The sequence below is a fragment of the Schistocerca gregaria genome, chromosome X (genome assembly GCF_023897955.1).
Source record: "Schistocerca gregaria isolate iqSchGreg1 chromosome X, iqSchGreg1.2, whole genome shotgun sequence".
Lineage (NCBI taxonomy): Eukaryota > Metazoa > Arthropoda > Insecta > Orthoptera > Acrididae > Schistocerca > Schistocerca gregaria.
In genome coordinates this window covers 160,749,157-160,767,226 of record NC_064931.1, presented here as the reverse complement: position 1 = coordinate 160,767,226, position 18,070 = coordinate 160,749,157, and the positions used below count along the sequence as shown (strand labels likewise).

The 18,070-nt window shown below is 42.1% G+C and overlaps 1 protein-coding gene across 7 annotated transcripts in view; it reads right to left on the bottom strand.

The window, feature by feature from the left end:
- Positions 1-18,070, bottom strand: part of LOC126298395 (ligand of Numb protein X 2-like) — a 524,161-nt gene that overhangs the window by 78,762 nt on the left and 427,329 nt on the right. For all 7 annotated transcript variants that reach the window (XM_049989706.1, XM_049989703.1, XM_049989704.1 and 4 more), the window contains one exon: positions 15,496-15,602. In XM_049989706.1, the coding sequence (XP_049845663.1) occupies positions 15,496-15,602 (107 nt within the window). The remainder of the gene's footprint in view (positions 1-15,495; positions 15,603-18,070) is intronic.

Sequence of the window (18,070 nt, the reverse complement as noted above, 5' to 3'; positions counted from 1 at the left end):
TACCGGCTATTACGTAGATAGTCATAATATTTGCTGACAAAGGATGAAAGTACTCTGGGCAAACATGGGCAGCACATTTTATGTAGATATCTTAGACTGCCAACTAATATTTTTGCTCAGAATCTACCTAATTTAAGCAATTTATCATAATTTTAAACATTTTTCGGTTATTTATTTTTATTTTACGTGTCTAGTTCCGTAGGACCAAATTAAGGAGCTGATCTCCATGGTCATGGGACGAGTCAGTGCATTCAGTAAAAAGCACTCCGTCGTCAGGCCACTAGTGGCCTACCGGGACCATCCGGCCGCCGTGTCATCCTCAGTGGAGGATGCGGATAGGAGGGGCGTGGGGTCAGCACACCGCTCTCCCGGTCGTTATGATGGTATTCTTGACCGAAGCCGCTACTATGCGGTCGAGTAGCTCCTCAATTGGCATAACGAGGCTGAGTGCACCCCGAAAAATAGCAACAGCGCATGGCGGCCTGGATGGTCATCCATCCACGTAGCGACCACGCCCGATTGCGCTTGACTTCGGTGATCTGACGGGAACCGGTGTATCCACTGCGGCAAGGCCGTTGCCTAGTGCATTCAGTAAACACAAATAAAATATAATATAGAGGAATCCTTTGCAGATGACAAGCTATGAATATATATTAGCACAATCAACAATAGAAAATAGGAATTAGCTTCATCTTTCCAAGAACTCCCAAACAGAATTGAAGAATGATCTATGAGGATTTTTTCAGTTTGGACTTGAATGTGCAAGGAACACTGCTAAGATTTTTTAAATTTCTGTAGTAGCCTACTGAAAATCGATGCAACAGAACACACAATGCCTGCACCACATAAGAGTCAAAGAGGTGTGATCCAAATGTAGACTGTATTTCTGCCTAATACTAACTGAATGAGAGCTGGCAATTCTTGCAAATAAGCTCAAACTGCTGACAAGAAACGACATTAAAGAAAATAAATGTTGATAGGCCAATGTCAGATTTCCCCCTGATCAGCGGTCGACAAGAGGTTAATGAACTTACATCACATACTGCTCAAACTGCCCACATCTGAGTCAAAAATATCCTTTGTGAATGGGAAGAGTTATCCCAGAACATAATGCTGTATGTCAGAAGCAAACGAAAATCAGCAAAATAGACTAATCTTCGTATTCGACCATCACCTGCTGCAGATACTGATTTAATCGTAAATTTAGCAAGACTGTTTCTTAACAAGATCCTGCACTAGGGCTCTCCATGACAGTTTACCACCTATCTGATCACCCAGAAGTGTGAGCAGTTCATACTCACTAACCATATGCCCATTCTGCTTAATTAAAATGTAAGTTTTAGTTGAATTGCGTGTTAGAAACTGTAAAAACTGAGTCCCACTGTATTTAGCATCAGTTTATTTTCTATAAGCTATGAACTGCATTAGTTCTCTCTGGTACTACCAGCTATGGAAAATTTACTGCTTTCGACGAATATACAATCGACAGATTCAGGAGCGGAGTGAAATCGCATCGGAGAGGCAGTCAGTGTGAATACGATCCATATCAAATTGTCACTGTGTGGAAGGTAAGGGATGTCGCTGAGGAATCATTAAAAGCCACCCAGCAGCATTACCTGACGACTTATGAGCGCTTGTTGTTGACACATGCTTTTAATGTTACGCTCTGCCGTAATGCACTATTACTTTTTTAAATAAACAAATATACTCTTGCTACAAAGTGGAACTAGTCAACATTAAACTGAGTGTTCTAATGAAATACTGTAACAGTCTCAAGAAGACGATATGTGTATTGTCCATATGTGCAATATTATTATTATTAAAGAAATATAGAAACATTTTATGCTCCTCTTCAACCACACTACTGTTCGTAAAGCAGTTACTGCATACAACTAAGTTGTGGTTGATAGGTAGGGATTTAATGCAAACTATTATCTGTCTGTAGTTTAAATTTTTAATGTGTAAATCGAGACACTGCTTTATAGGACGTGGTACCACTTCTTGCCCCATGTGACTTGTTATTATGCTATTAGGTGTGTGTGTGTGTGTGTGTGTGTGTGTGTGTGTGTGTGTGTGTGTGTGTGTGTGTGCGAGCGCGCGCGCGCCGGGCGCACACATGCGCAAGCGCGCACACACACACACACACACACACACACACACACACACACACACACACACACACGCACGCACGCACGCGTGCACACACAAGTGCAACTGGGCTAGGAATTCACAAACGGACTCCAACCATATTTAGAAGGTACGACCGGAGGATCAGCTCAGAAATGTTGCGATCTTGGTCTTTAACCAGAGGTTTTTGCTACTTGTACAAATTATCCCTTCAGCAAAACCCATTTGCTGTTTGTAGACATTCTGGCCATATTGCTATACAGGGTGAAAAGTATTTAAACCGACAAACTCTGGGAGGTTGTAGGAGACATCAAAACAAATATTTTTCCCTAATGTCATTTTTTCCTATGAGGAGTATTTAAACCTGTAGAGGAAGATTTCTCTGGCGGCAAATTAATTATACCAGCAAATACTTTCCCATTTTTTATGACTAAGAGACAACACATTAACACAACTCAATTTCAATTACAGTAGATTTTCAAAAATTCCTCCATTGACACGTACACAAAGTTTACACTGTCGGATCATGTTCTGTCTGACACGGGCAAAAACCCCAGGAGTGTCCTGAATTGTTCCTGCTGCTGCTAATATCTGGGCAACCAGATCCTCTTCTGATGCAACAGGAGTTGCGTAAACAAGGTTGAGCATCTCTCCCCACACAAAAAAGTCCAGAGGGGACATATCTGGGGATCCATCAGGCCATGGTACAGGACCACCTCTGCCAATCCATGGCCTTCTGGATCCCCAGATATGTCCCCTCTGGACTTTTTTGTGTGGGGAGAGATGCGCAATCTTGTTTACGCAACTCCTGTTGTATCAGAAGAGGATCTGGTTACCCGGATAGTAGCAGCAGCAGGAACAATTAAGGATACTCCTGGGGTTTTTGCCCGTGTCAGACAGAACATGATCCGACGGTGTAAACTTTGTGTACGTGTCAATGGAGGAATTTTTGAAAATCTACTGTAATTGAAATTGGGTTGTGTTAATGTGTTGTCTCTTAGTCATAAAAAATGGGAAAGTATTTGCTGGTTTAATTACTTTGCCGCCAGAGAAATCTTCCTTACTGGTTTACATACACCTCATCGGAAAATGTCCCCTACAACCACCCAGAGTTTGTCGATTTAAATACTTTTCACCCTGTATTCCTATGTTTCCCCACACAGACACTAATACTAAGACTGACCGAAAATATGATCTAAACCAGCACCTTCCAGAAAATTAAAGTACATATGAGTTAACGGCTGAATTGTGTAAATAACACACATTTCAGGCAATCAGGACCGATAATGGGTTATAAAACTATACTCTGTATGTCTATTGTTTTAATTATTTGACATGGAAATAGATTACTCAAACTATCAAACAGTAATACCTACAGTTGTATCGTAGATTATATCTAGGTGGAATTCCATGTTGCGCATCACTACGATTATTCGTCATAATCAAATTACATTTCAAAATCAGTATGGGAAGCAATGCATTATAAGAACGTCGTTACAAGGAAGAATTGTTAAAGGTGGGAGTGAGTGGATGACTGGCTATTTATCTACGTGGAAATCGCATTTCGGTTGGCTGCTAAAGTTATCAGTCTCATGCAACCTCAAACATAATTCGCTTCACTTTCTAAGCCCCCGTAATAGGAAAAACTTTCAGAAACAATTCCGTAGCCGACCGGGGTGACCGAGCGGGCTACAGACTGGAACCGCGCGACTGCTACGGTCGTAGTTTCGAATCCTGCCTCGGGCATGGATGTGTGTGATGTCGTTAGGTTAGTTAGGTTTAAGTAGTTCTAAGTTCTAGGAGACTGATGACCTCAGATGTTAAGTCCCATAGTGCTCAGAGCCATTTAAACAATTCCGCAAACAGCTTGTGGCACCGTCAGGATCAGTTTCCGCTCGAGAGTTTCCTCGCCCTACAGCGGCCAAAAGCTACAGGCCGCATGCTGTCCGACCAAGCGACCACGGCACGGCTCTGAGAGTGTCTTTATCAACCGTTATTTCCTTATTTCAGGTTGTAGTACTAATCTTGCAGCTACTTACTGGATTTTTCATGTTGAAACTAACGAACGTTGTTCAAGAGTTGTAAAATAGACTTGGAAGTGGAAAAATAATTTAACACTTGGCGACATATTATTTGCTTTTAATTTAATAGAGGGATGAAGGCAGCAGAGACAGCTCCCATTTGGACGAAACACGTCGTCGAAGGATTTTTCTTGTTTCAAAGAAGATCATTCTGGCATGACCGGTGTTCCACAGTCAGGAAGTCTCAATAGCAGACATACGTGATGAACTGTACGTTGTAATGCAACTTGAATTACGTAACCATTGCGGCACCTCACCTGAACCTCTCAATACCAGTAATATTCTACTGTGTTCCTGCAAAGTAGTTGACATATTTCTGAGACAACATTCAGATTTGATTTCATTTGTGATAATACATCGATATGTTTATATTGCAATGATATTATTCTTATGTGTATTTCTTTTGTCACTATGATCTTCGACGTACTTTTAACTCTGATTTTTGGGCGCGTAAGCGATTATTAGTTAGTTGCTGAGTTGTTAGAGAGTCGGACCTTGAGAAGGTCAAGTCTTGGACGTCACGTTGGAAAGATGCATATAGTAGTTGGCTTATAAAATGTGAGGATGATGTTTTCAAGTATGTTTTGTATTGTGAAGTGATGTTTTGTGTGTTACGTGATATTGCAGTAAAAGCAATTAAAAGGAAGTGTAACTTAAATTCGGAGTGCTGATTTTTTTTACATCACTATTGTGCTAACTTTGAAAGGTTTAATCTCCAAGAATGGTTTGCGAAGCGCATCAACATAACTTTTGAATATAGCAGATTAAAACCTAGGCCTCTTTGCATCCGAGCGAGCTTGGAATCATATCCACCTAGATTTTCAACGATTGAGCCATGATTTTACAACGAGACCAGCGTGGGAAACACGAAAAGATGAGTGCCTAGTTTTTTGATTATTACATGAAATGACTTTATTAACTGTGCTCTAATGACAGTGGCCACATAATATGACTGTTGTTGCCCGAAAACGCAGTATTTAGCAGCGTGAGCAACACCACAATCGTTATTAAATGCTGACCTTTGTTGTGGTAGGGTTGTTAGAACGTGATGACATTTACAATCGATAGGCAACGTTCAGAAGTAGGGTGTAGGAATATTCCATGCTCTACTTCAGAACAAGAAAAATCCAAGCACTGATTATTACTGCATTTTTGCTTGAACGCCTTCAGTTCATACACTGAGCAGTCCTATGCAACACTGTTACTGGTAACAACTTACGCCGCCTTTATGTTAACTTCTTAAGAAAAAATTGACAGCTGAGCTTTAACAAGAGACATATACTCAAGCAAAGGACAGTGTGAACATATTTTGCGACTTTTTAAGACTAAATTAATGACTGAACCCTAATAAAAAGACATATACTCCAGCAAAGGTCAGTATGAAAAATTATACTCTGCATATTCTGCCTCAAAACGGCTTCTGCGAACTACCAATTCCTCCTCCATCGCAGCTGGTATTTGGTGCCAACAACTGAGACACCTTTCAGTTGCAGTGTAAGAAAAATGACAGACAAAACTGCATTGGGTACTGCTACGACACGATACACACTCTGCCGATTTCAAAAACAAAACAATCCAAGAGGTTGTTTGGGAAGTCACCCCTCATGCACCTATTATTCTTACCTTATGACCTGAAATGTGTACCTTTCTCATTCATCATCGAACAACGGTCAAGAAAGCGTTCAGAGTTTAGCATTCAGGTCTTTGTTACAAAACTTGTTAATTTCACTTTAACAGTAAATCCTAAACTATTACAGATATGATCAATATTAAAGTTTTATTGGGACCACCATGAAATTTTATGACGGATGGTAGATTAAAATTACTGTGGCTTCATTCCCTGAATTACTACAGAATTAAATAGTTTTTATAAATGTTTCCGTTTTATGGCCGATCTTAGATCCGCCATATTTAATACTGCTGTGTGTCCCTGGCCACAAAAACCTTCTACTGGGTTTCCCTATGACGTAGGTTCTCGTCTGCATCAGTCGCACACTACGGCGCTTAGGCCCCAATAGACAATAGACGTCTGTGAATTTCCCCCTCTCGTGGCGAAGCTGAGCTCTTTCTGACACACGGTCCTGGACGACAGAGTTCGTATCACAATTCCTGAGGGCTGACTCTTTAAGCCATACACAAACATTTCGCGTAATTATTAACCAAATTCACTAATTAAAATGCTATCATAATCTACTCATTATGACGTGTAATCTTACGTTAAAATTTTAACACAATAAGACAGGCATTACACATAGAAACTGCATGTTTCTTTTGAGGCAACGTAGCAGGTGGCCCGTAAATATCTATAATATTTCTACCCATTGTTTGAGAATGAGTACACTTGGCTACTCCCAACACATTTTACGCATCATTTTGAGGCTTTATGAACCGTTTCATCGATGAGACCCCACACAAAATGATGAAAGAAAGAAAGTTTATCGCTTATTACGCTTTCCCTGTAAAACTAAAGCATTGGGCATGAAGTTTTAAATTACACTTTTTCACTTTTCATTTGACTCACCCTCGTAGTTAACGTCAAACATTTAACAGATTTTTGTAAAGCAATAAGACTTTTGAAGCTGTCATATGCATGGAATTTCGATTCTTTAAGGAATCAGAGGTTTACGGATAAATTATTAACAACTGAGAAAGGAAAAGGTAAAAACGTCACGGACAAAAATTGGTTATGATCTGCCGCAAGGAACTATCCCATTCGTCATTTGAAATGTTTTAAAAAGGCACAAAAGTAATAAGCTACGAGCCGAAAGTTGAAATTTTTCAGCATAACTGTTTCAAACTTAGCGAGCAGCGTATAATTACTTTTGTTGCACTGTACAGCAGGTCAGCAGTTTTTAACGAACAGACACGAATAGAAAAACGCTTAGCGAGAGACACGTGTGATTCAAGTATTGTGGGGTTCTTGTACGTTAAGCTAAAACGAATGCGGATGACAAAGAAGTTGCCATAACAGATGTATGGTGACGTCCAAAGTTGGCTGACAGATGCAAAAGATCGGGATGTGGCACTCGGCGAAGCTCTGAGCAGGAATTTCCAGGCCGTTGGGGACAGCTTTTCGGACCTTCAGGCCGACAATGCGGAAATCAAATCTCACATCTTCGAATAACCCTACAAAAATTTCAGATACGCCACCATGCTTGCGTCAACGAGACAAAATAATTGCCGATAACTGTGCCGGCCGGGGTGGCCGAGTGGTTCTAGGCGCTACAGTCTGGAACCACGTGACCGCTACAGTTGCAGGTTCGAATCCTGCCTCGGGCTTGAATGTGTGTGGTGTCCTTAGGTTAGTTAGGTTTAAGTAGTTCTAAGTTCTAGGGGACTGATGACCTCAGCAGTTAAGTCCCATAGTGCTCAGAGCCATTTGGACCATTTTGCCGATAACTGTATTAGAAAGATAGGGAAGTTACTTCAACTTTTATAAGTATAAAAGTTAACAGCACACAACGAGGTGTCAACCGCTAGCTGAGAGTCCCACTCATCACCATTAATCATCTCGCGTACAATCAGTATTAGCGCACACTTTTAATTATGTCTGTTTATAAAAAAGTTGCCAGATCTACCCTCCACATATATAAGTACTCGTAAAATAAATACAGCACTGTGTAGCCCACACCAAACTCTTTCGCCTATTTAGTAGGTAATCGAGTAATCAGTGTATTACACTAAAGAAGACGCACTCGAATATACCGGGTGATCAAAAAGTCAGAATAAATTTGAAAACTGAATAAATGGCGGAATAATGTAGATAGAGAGGTACAAATTGACACACATCCTTGGAATGACATGGGGTTTTATTAGAACCAAAAAAATACAAACGTTAAAAAATGTCCGACAGATGGCGCTTCATCTGATCAGAATACCAATAATTAGCGTAACAAGGTAAGACAAAGCAATGATGATGTTCTTTACAGGAAATGCTCAATATGTCCACCATCATTCCTCAACAATAGCTGTAGTCGAGGAATGATGATGTGAGCAGCACTGTAAAGCACGTCCGGAGGTATGGCGACACATTGGCGTCGGATGTTGTCTTTCAGTATTCCTAGAGATGTTGGTCGATCACGATACACTTGCGACTTCAGGTAACCCCAAAGCCAATAATCGCACGGACTGAGGTCTGGGGACCTGGGAGGCCAAGCATGACGCAAGTGGCGGCTGGGCACACGATCATCACCAAACGACGCGCGCAAGAGATCTTTCACGCGTCTAGCAATACTTATTTTTGTTCTAATAAAACCCCGTGTCATTCTAAGTAGGTGTGTTAATTTTTACCCCTCTACCTACATTATTCCGTGGTTTATTAAGTTTTCAAATTTATACTGACTTTTTATCGCCCGGTATGTATGGAGCACAAATGAAAAGGTCTCTGTGTAAGCTGGCCATGTTTATTTACAACAAATATTTAAAGATGTTTCTGTTGTTTAAAATGATGGGTATGTGTGTGAAAATTACATACTTCATTTGATTATTAACGAAGTAACACACTTAGGATGATGTGTGAGGTCGGAAAATGATAACGAGGAGAGGAGTTGCTCCCAACAAATAAGCTATAGCCACAATTAGAATAGCGGAGTTCGGTTAAGTTCAAGAGTAAATAAGTTCGAACGACGGAAAGCTCTCGATCTGTCGCGACTTGCCACACAGTGAGGTAGGATCTGTAACATTCAGATGACAGTTTTTGGGTGTCGTGCCATGGGAAACTTTTTTTGTACATCAGCTGGTGACAGATTGCGACTACATGGCTGTGAGCCGATATTTCAAACTTTTATACGAGTTTCAAACTCTGAACATCTGTAAGGTCTTAGAAACATTTGTGCTGCTTTTGAATAAGAAAGAATAAATGTTTTTAAGTCGTCCGTTCTCTTTTTATTGGATACCGTCATTGATGATCGAGACTCTGCGTCATTTAATTATCTTTCAATCTTTAAATGAGTCTGATTTAAGACTGATTCGATGGTACATCCCTCGGATGAAGAAAACTAGAGTATAATATTCGTCCATTGCTCTCGTTTCGTACAACCTGGCAAGCCAAAAACCATGCAAACAGGCCGAAAATAACAAAGGAATGGGAAACAGAAATACTTTCTACTCTATGCGCAGTCCTGTCAAATTTTCAAATATGGCAGGCAAATAAAGCTTCTATTTGGAAACAATTTGAGATTTGTAGTATCATCTATACTTGCCCTGCAGTACTTGTGGTTTAACAAGGTTGTCAGGAGACAGGAGTCGTGAATGTACTCCTAGGGCTCTGAAGAGAAGAGTGCAAAGTATTAATTGCACTAGCAAGTCGTCTTCTGAAACACGACCTAGTTCAGACTGATGTTAGTCAGAGGCGCCTAGAAAAATGCAATCACACTTCTCTGTCGTAGGCGACTAAGCAGCGCCAGAAATGTGTAAATGTGGTTTGTGTACAGAGGAAGAAAATCAGAGTTGATGACGAGATCATTAGAGACAGAGCACACGAGCTCGGATGGGAAGGAAATCGGCCACTTTTTTTACGGAAATTACGGAAAAGCTACCTACATCTGGGTGGCCGAACATGTATTTGAACACCCGTTCATAGATTGATAAACCTGCAGAAATCGGAAAAAACAGCATCTGTCGGACTAAGCTCAAAATTTCCGTTCAAATGCGTTTGACTCGGCCCTCACATTGTATTCGAGCGTAGACTCTTTGTGCAGTTACGAACGTATTGTGTAACTGAAAGATCGAAGGAAAGTTGAACTGTATCTTAGTTAATGCTAATAAAGATGTATCCACGAATTACTGAACGTCCAAGTCATTTTAATTAACACATGCCTTTAATTCTATGTGGTTTTCAGTTAATAGGCATATTGTTACAACGGGAGTATTTAATTTGACTCGTTCTGTGGTATGACTTTATCTGTTAGACATTTGAACAACGTGCAGTATAATCTAGATTGCTATTCTACGAAAACTGTCAAAAAATATTCATAACGTATTCCACAGAGTGGAAAGACACCCAATTTTATCATCGTCAAAAGACTGATGGCTGCGACAAGACACTGGAAGGTATTCGTTTTCAGATAGCAGATCGTCCATGCCGATTTACGCACATTACAGTTTGTCGTAAATCATAAAGGACGAGAACGAGCTTCTGTCCTTCCTCCAGGCTTGTCTCCTCTGATAAATCATTCATGGCGTCTTTAGAGCGGTTTACGCATTGTATGTTAAAAATAATCTACAGGTATTGGAGCCTTATTTTAGATGTACAATAACGCTTAGCAAGCCCCCTTCAGGTGAGTGGCGGAGGGTACTTCAGGAACTGTTAGGATACTGTATAACTGGAGATAGTGAGTGGAGCTGTGGACGCCAGAAAATGGATTGGCAAGTGGTGAAATTGGAACATTTCCGACATATTCTTCTGTTTGATTTAAATAGAGGGGTGACAGCAGAGGAGGCAGCCAGAAACATTTGCGCCGTGTATAGCGATAATGCCATTGGGCAGAGAACGGCAAGCAAATGGTTTTCTCGTCGTAAAGAGGAGTGTTTTGACACCAGTGACTCTCCGCGTTCAGGAAGACCGTCGGGGTTTGACGAAGATCGTTTAAAGGTACACTACTGGCTATTAAAATTGCTAAACCAAGAAGAAATGTAGATGATGCAAATGTAGGGGTATTCACGGGACAAATGTATTATACTAGAACTAACATGTGATTACATTTTCAACGAAATTTGGGTGCATAGATCCTGAGAAATCAGTACCCAGAACAACCACCTCTGGCCGTAATAACGGCCTTGATCCGCCTGGGCATTGAGTCAAACAGAGCTTCGATGGCGTGTACAGGTACAGCTGCCCATGCCGCTTCAACACGATACCACAGTTCATCACGAGTAGTGACTGGCGTATTGTGACGAGCCAGTTGCTTGGCCACCACTGAGCACACGTTTTCAATTGGTGAGAGATCTGGAAAATGTGCTGGCCAGGGCAGCAGTCGAGTATTTTCTGTATCTAGAAAGGCCCGTACGGGACCTGCAACGTGCGGTCGTGCATTATCCTGCTGATGTGTAGGGTTTCGCAGGGATAGAATGAAGGGTAGAGCCACGGGACGTAACACATCTGAAATGTAACGTCCACTGTTCAAAGTGCCGTCAATGTGAACAAGAGGTGACCGAGACGTGTAACCAATAGCACCCCATACCATCACGTCGAGTGATAAGCCACTATGGCGATGACGAATACACGCTTCCAATGTGCGTTCACCGCGATGTCAACAAATACGGATGCCACCATCATGATACTGTAAACTGAACCTGGATACATTCGAAAAAATGACGTTTTGCCATTCGTGCACCCAGGTTCGTCGTTGAGAACACGCAGCCACGGTCTCCGAGCTTGTAGTCCATGCTGCTGCAAACGTCTTCGAACTGTTCGTAGAGATGGTTGTTGTCTTGCAAAGTCCCCATCTGTTGACTCAGGGACCGAGACGTGGCTGCACATTTCGTTACAGCCATACGGATAAGATGCCTGTCATCTCGACTGATAGTGATACGAGGCCGTTTGGATCCAGCACGGCGTTCCGTATTATCCTCCTGAGCCCACCGATTCCATATTCTGCTAACAGTCATTGGATCTCGACCAACGCGAGCAGCAATGTCGCGATACGATAAACCGCAATCGTGGTAGGCTACGATCCGACCTTTATCCAAGTCGGAAACGTGATGGTACGCATTTGACTTCCTTACACGAGGCATCACAACAATGTTTCACCAGTCAACGGCGGTCAATTGCTGTTTGTGTATGAGAAATCGGTTGGAAACTTCCCTCATGTCAGTACGTTGTATGTGTCGCCAACGGCGTCAATCTTGTGCGACTGCTCTGAAAAGCTAATCATTTTCATATCACAGCATCTTCTTCCTGTCGATTAAATTTCGCGTCTGTAGCCATTCAACTTCGTGGTGTAGCAATTTTAATGGCCAGTAGTGTATCAATCAACAGTGATCCATGTCCCCTGGTAAATCCTGTCCTTCAGGTAGCCGCATAACCATAAATCACAGGGAGTGAGATTAGGTGATCGTGCCGGCCAAGCATTTGGAAACGATCGGCTGATGATTCGATCGTTTCCAAATGTGTTTCGGAGAAGCAAGAAAACTCCACGAGAGATGTGCCGTGGGGCCCTACCTCGCACGAAAACGTTTGAGTTCAATGCGTCTCTCCTTATTAGGGCAGGTATGACATGCTAGAGAATCATATCGCAGTAATACTGGCCAGTCACACTGCACGTCTTTGGTCCTTGAGCGCCAACCTGTTTAAAAAAGAATGGGCCAATAATGAATGTACCGAGAAGCCACCCCATATGGTGACCTGTTCACCATACAGAGGAACTTCATGCACAGTGACTGGAGGTGAATATCCTCACACTCGGCTATTGTGTGTGTTCACCCGTCAGAGAGAAATGAGCTGCGTCTCTCCAGGGAATGGTCCAGATAGCCAACCTCAGTCCTTGCAAGGAAGTGGAGAGCGAAGCCAACACGTCGCTGTGTGTCCTGTGGTGCAAGCTGCATTATGATATGCATCTTGTACCGATATCATTTGAGAATGGTTCGAAGCAGCTTCAGTACAGTGGACCACAGGATGTTCAACTGACGTGACACAGCACACGCACTGCCTGACGATCGGAAATTGCGCGCAGATTATTTGATTCGCGTTAAAAATTTTAAAAGGTGTAGAAGGGCTGCCAACAAGATCACGGGAAGCTGCTTCACAGATTTGTCGAAACCTTTCGCATTGTTGAGATGACCACCCCAGTTACGTTACTGAGAATCTAGCTACAGGCAAGAAAAGTTGCATTCGTGTGAGCAAAATTAAGGCATCTGCACTGCAAGAGCAAGCAGTGCCAGCTTCTGGTCAAAATACTGGCTCATCCCAAATGGTAGAGGATAATCAGTGCGATAGATCGATTCTCAGCAGTTCTTTAGCCGAGCCAAATTTTACTGGATTCAATTGTTTTAAAGTGTTTCTTTAAAATACTCTCTCTTGCAAGTGGGCGTAAGGCAGTACATTTTTGTTAACAGTGTATTACACAGTAAACATCTTTTACGCTAGTTGCACTCCCTGTTGTGCTAAACAAAAATGAAAGGATTTATAAATTAGTTCTGTTCGCTCAACTTTGCCATATCGCCGGGCTAAATCCGTAGCAGTGCCACTCTAGGTGAGGCGGCGGCTTCGCGGTCTCTTGGGCTTTCGGCCGGCACACGGATGTCTGAACTCCGATGTGACTTGAGACTGTGATTTGAGTGTCATCATTTGTTTAGCATTGCCGCAACGATATCTGCAAGTGACGAACTGACAATTTTGATTGTAGTTGCCACATGTGGTGACCAAGTTCGGCAGGCTACTACCTTCACAGGGTGTACCGGTTCTATGTGCGCGGATTTGACGCCATTTACAATCTGCAGCAAGTTGACCGTTTGGTCGTTAATGACCGACACAGGTTTTGGAACTAATATAAGCACGTTGGAGAAATCGCCACGCTGCACTCATAAAGGTGAGCATGACATGTTCGAGCTATCTGCGTGTTAATAGCATAATTAAAGGTTAATACTTTAGACGAGATAGACTCTACAAGACACAATTGTTTTGAAGCGTTTCTCTAAAAGGATTTCTCTTGAAGTGGCCATAAGACAGTACATTTTCTGTAAACAGTGTATTGCACAGCACGCGGCTTTTGCGCTATTTCCTGCGCCCTGTGTTGTGCTAAGCAAAAAGGGAAGGCTTTATAAAATAGTTCCGTTTCTCTCAGCTATAAGTTTTACTAGTTTTATTGGGCATTCTTTTAACAGTTCTGCTACTGAACTAGAATGGTTTAAGCTATTACTCTGAAGGTTTATGGTTCGTTACTCACTGATTACTACTGTGTTTTTAAATGATTCAGTGTCAGGATGATTTTGCTCATTCTTGCTTGCATTAGTAAGTTGTATCTGATGACTTTTTTCAAGTGTAATCTTTTCCTTATTTTAGATCTATTATCGAAGTACAGCTGATAGTTTTTGCCCATGGGCGGAGGCGAAGACTAAACAGGCTTCCGAACTGCTAAGATGAATTTTATGTCCGAAAAAACAGACACCACGCTGAATCCACAGTTGTGATACATTATATGTAAAGTGAACATAAAGAGGGGAAGAAAGGAAAGGAAAGGAAAGGAAAGGAAAGGAAAGGAAAGGAAAGGAAAGGAAAGGAAAGGGACTTGTGATGTCATCTGTATAGGGACTTTACGCGGAATCAGCGGTGACGAGTAAAATGTGTGCCACGCCTGGATTCGAACCCGGGGCCTCCTGCTTAGTTAGCAGGTGCGTCAACCTACTGCGCCATCCGGACACTGTCATTATAGCAACTGCACCGATTATCTCGGCCGACCTACATTCCCACCCACTCCACCTATCCGCAGTACCTGTCCATATTCTCCATAATCACCACTCAGATTCCTGCGGCAGGTCGGACATATTTGTGTGTCCGCACAGAAGAAGTTGGGTTTCTTTGCCCACCGATGCGAATCAATTATATGAATGTGTGGAGTCTGTTCTTTCGGACTTGTGGATAGGTGGCACAGGGTGGGAATGTAGGTCGGCCAAGAGGCGTGCAGAGAGAGTCCGTGCAGATGTGATAACCAGTGTTCAGATGGTGCAGTAGGTTAACGCACCTGCCAAATAAGCAGGGGATCCCAGGTTCGAATCCCAGTCCGGCACACGTTTTCACTCGTCGCCGTTGATTCCGCGTTAAGTCCCGATGCAGCTGACATCACCAGTTCCTTTCCTTCTTCCCCCTTCCACCTTCAATTTACATACAATGCAATTTTTTTTTGTTAAATTCGAGAGTATTCAAGGATTCAAATTAAAGTCACTCTTGTTACGCTTATTGACTTGATTTTTAAGACAGCTGGGTCATGCTGGTTCACTTTGTGTAAATATGTAAAATGTCACTTGTGAAGTTACGTAAATTATAAATTCAATAAATGTTTGTCAAATTTATTTAAGTTAAAGTTTTTCGGTGGTCTGGTACGTACCACTCACTCAAATTCTCATTAGCAGTGTCGGCAGCACTTTACACTTCTGAGGGGAGACAAACGAATGTAACCGTACCGACGATAACTGCCCATGATCGGCAAGCAGTGTCAAGTCGCAATTTAACGACCTATCCGACTGTTTTCATTCCCCTCATGTATTAATGAGCTAAAAATGCTACAAAACTACATCTATAAACGACACTTTTTTACAGTTAGTTCTGTTTAACAGTCGACCAAATACTTACCAAGGCAGTATCAGCTCCACCAACGATGGTGATTCCTAGGTTTGTGGACAATCGTGGTATCTCTATATGGCTGATTTCTCCTTCTAGCACAGGCAGTCGTGTGATACCTGTAACAACGAAAGATAGGACTACTTGAGTGGCCATCGCTAGTTACGCTACAGGTCTCTGTAATACATATTCTTACTGCTGGAGAAGCAAACACTTTAACACCAGCTATTCATTTACTTCGAGAAGATAGTGGTAGAGAAGGCAGTTTAATTGCTAAGTGACTGAGTAGTAGGGAAACTGTCATGTTGAAAAACAAACTAACACACCTCCGTAAAGTCAGTAACTCGTGGAAGCTTCTCTGTACTATCAGCATTGCTTCGCAATTCTACAGAAACTTAAGAAGCAGTCATATCTCCTGAAAACAGCCATCGTCTTGTGTATTTTGCAACTGTCATCTTTGTGTAAAGCTTCAATAATATACAGTTACCTCTGACTGTCAACAGAAACAACGCTATACCTTTGGATTTAAACTGAGTCAACACTATTCCTTCTAGAACTTACGCACAACCAAAGATATCGAAAGAAAAATGAACACCCTGGTGCAATGGTTCACCGGAATGAACATTTATTCACACAAAATAGGGATTATAGAGCGTATATGATCGTATTCATTACAGACGAATGGAAAAACTGGTGGAAGCCGACCTTGGGGAAAATCAGTCTGGATTCCGTAGAAATGTTGGAACACGTGAGGCAACACTGACCCTACGACTTATCTTAGAAAATAGATTAAGGAAAGGCAAACCTACGTTTCTAGCATTTGTAGACATAGAGAAAGCTTTTGACAATGTTGACTGGAATACTCTCTTTCAAATTCTGAAGGTGGCAGGGGTAAAATACAGGGAGCGAAAGGCTATTTACAATTTGTACAGAAACCAGATGGCAGTTATAAGAGTCGAGGGGCCTGAAAGGAAAGCAGTGGCTGGGAAGAGAGTGAGTCAGGTTTGCAGCGAATCCCCGATGTTATAAAATTTGTATATTGAGCAAGCAGTAAAGGAAACAAAAGAAAAATTTGGAGTACGTATTAAAATCCATGGAAAAGAAATACAAGTTTTGAGGTTCGCCGATGACATTGTAATTCTGTCAGACGCAGCAAAGGACCTGGAAGTGCAGCTGAACAGAATATACAGTGTCTTGAAAGGAGGATATAAGATGAACATTACCAAAAGCAAAACGAGGATAACGGAATGTAGTCGAATTAAATCGGGTGATGCTGCGGGAATTAGATTAGGAAATAAGACGCTTGAAGTAGTAGATGCGTTTTGCTATTTGGGGAGCAAAATAACTGATGATGGTCGAAGTAGAGAGGATATAAAATGTAGACTGTCAATGGCAAGGAAAGCATTTCTGAAGAAGAGAAATTTGTTAACATCAAGTATAGATTTAAGTGTCAGGAAGTCGTTTCTGGAAGTATTTGTATGGAGTGTAGCCATGTGTGGAAGTGAAGCGTGGACGATAAATAGTTTAGACAAGAAGAGAATACATGCTTTCGAAATGTGGTGCTACAGAAGAATGCTGAAGATTAGATGGGTAGATCACATAACTAATGAGGAGGTATTGAATAGAACTGGCGAGAAGAGAAATTTGTGGCACAACTTGACTAGGAGGAGGGATCGCTTGGTAGGGCATGTTCTGAGGCATCAAGGGATCACCAATATAGTATTGGAGGGCAGCGTGGAGGGTTAAAATCGTAGGGGGAGACCAAGAGATGAATACACGAAACAGATTCAGATGGATGTAGGTTGCAGTAAGTACTGGGAGATGAAGAAGCTTGCACAGGATAGAGTAGCATGGAGAGCTGCATCTAACCAGTCTCAGGACTGAAGACCACAACAACATGGCCGTATTCGTAGGACACGCAGCTGCTCAGAGATGGGCTGCAACAGTGATTTTAGGATCTTGTTTTGCCTCTTCTCGCTACAATGTAGTCCTGCAAATAGCATACCAATGTCGTCTGTGTTGGGAGTCTACACTATACTTGCATACTACAAGTTATGTACAGCTGCTAGGTCTCTTTTTAAGTAGAGTACTGCTGTTTGGTACAGCATCCCGCCATTAACAAAATGATCCATTAAATAACTACAGTCTTCTGTAGCTCGATCCACGAACTATGGCGGTTCGCGCCTGTGGAGGCACGGACGGGGATTGCACTGTTGACGATTCCGAGCGACAGCCGTGGTACGCGCATGCGCACAATTTCTGCTTGAAGAAAGCATATATCCTGCAAACTATGTCTCTCACTTGCTTACGCTGAATTTATCACTTACCATCACAATCAGCGATGACAACTCGCAAAAAATGTAATCGAACTTCACTAAACAACTCGCTACGGTCACCTTTAAAGCTCACATTAGCGACGGCATTCACAGCAGAGCGCTCAGGACACTACTGAACCATTGGCTATTGGGGAGTAAGTGACGTAGGTGCGCAGAACAAGCCTAATCTCGACCGCCATGGTGCGTGACTCCGACTATAGTGCCTCTGCAGCCCCTCCCGATTTTGACTGTAATTAGCTAATGAAGCTCCA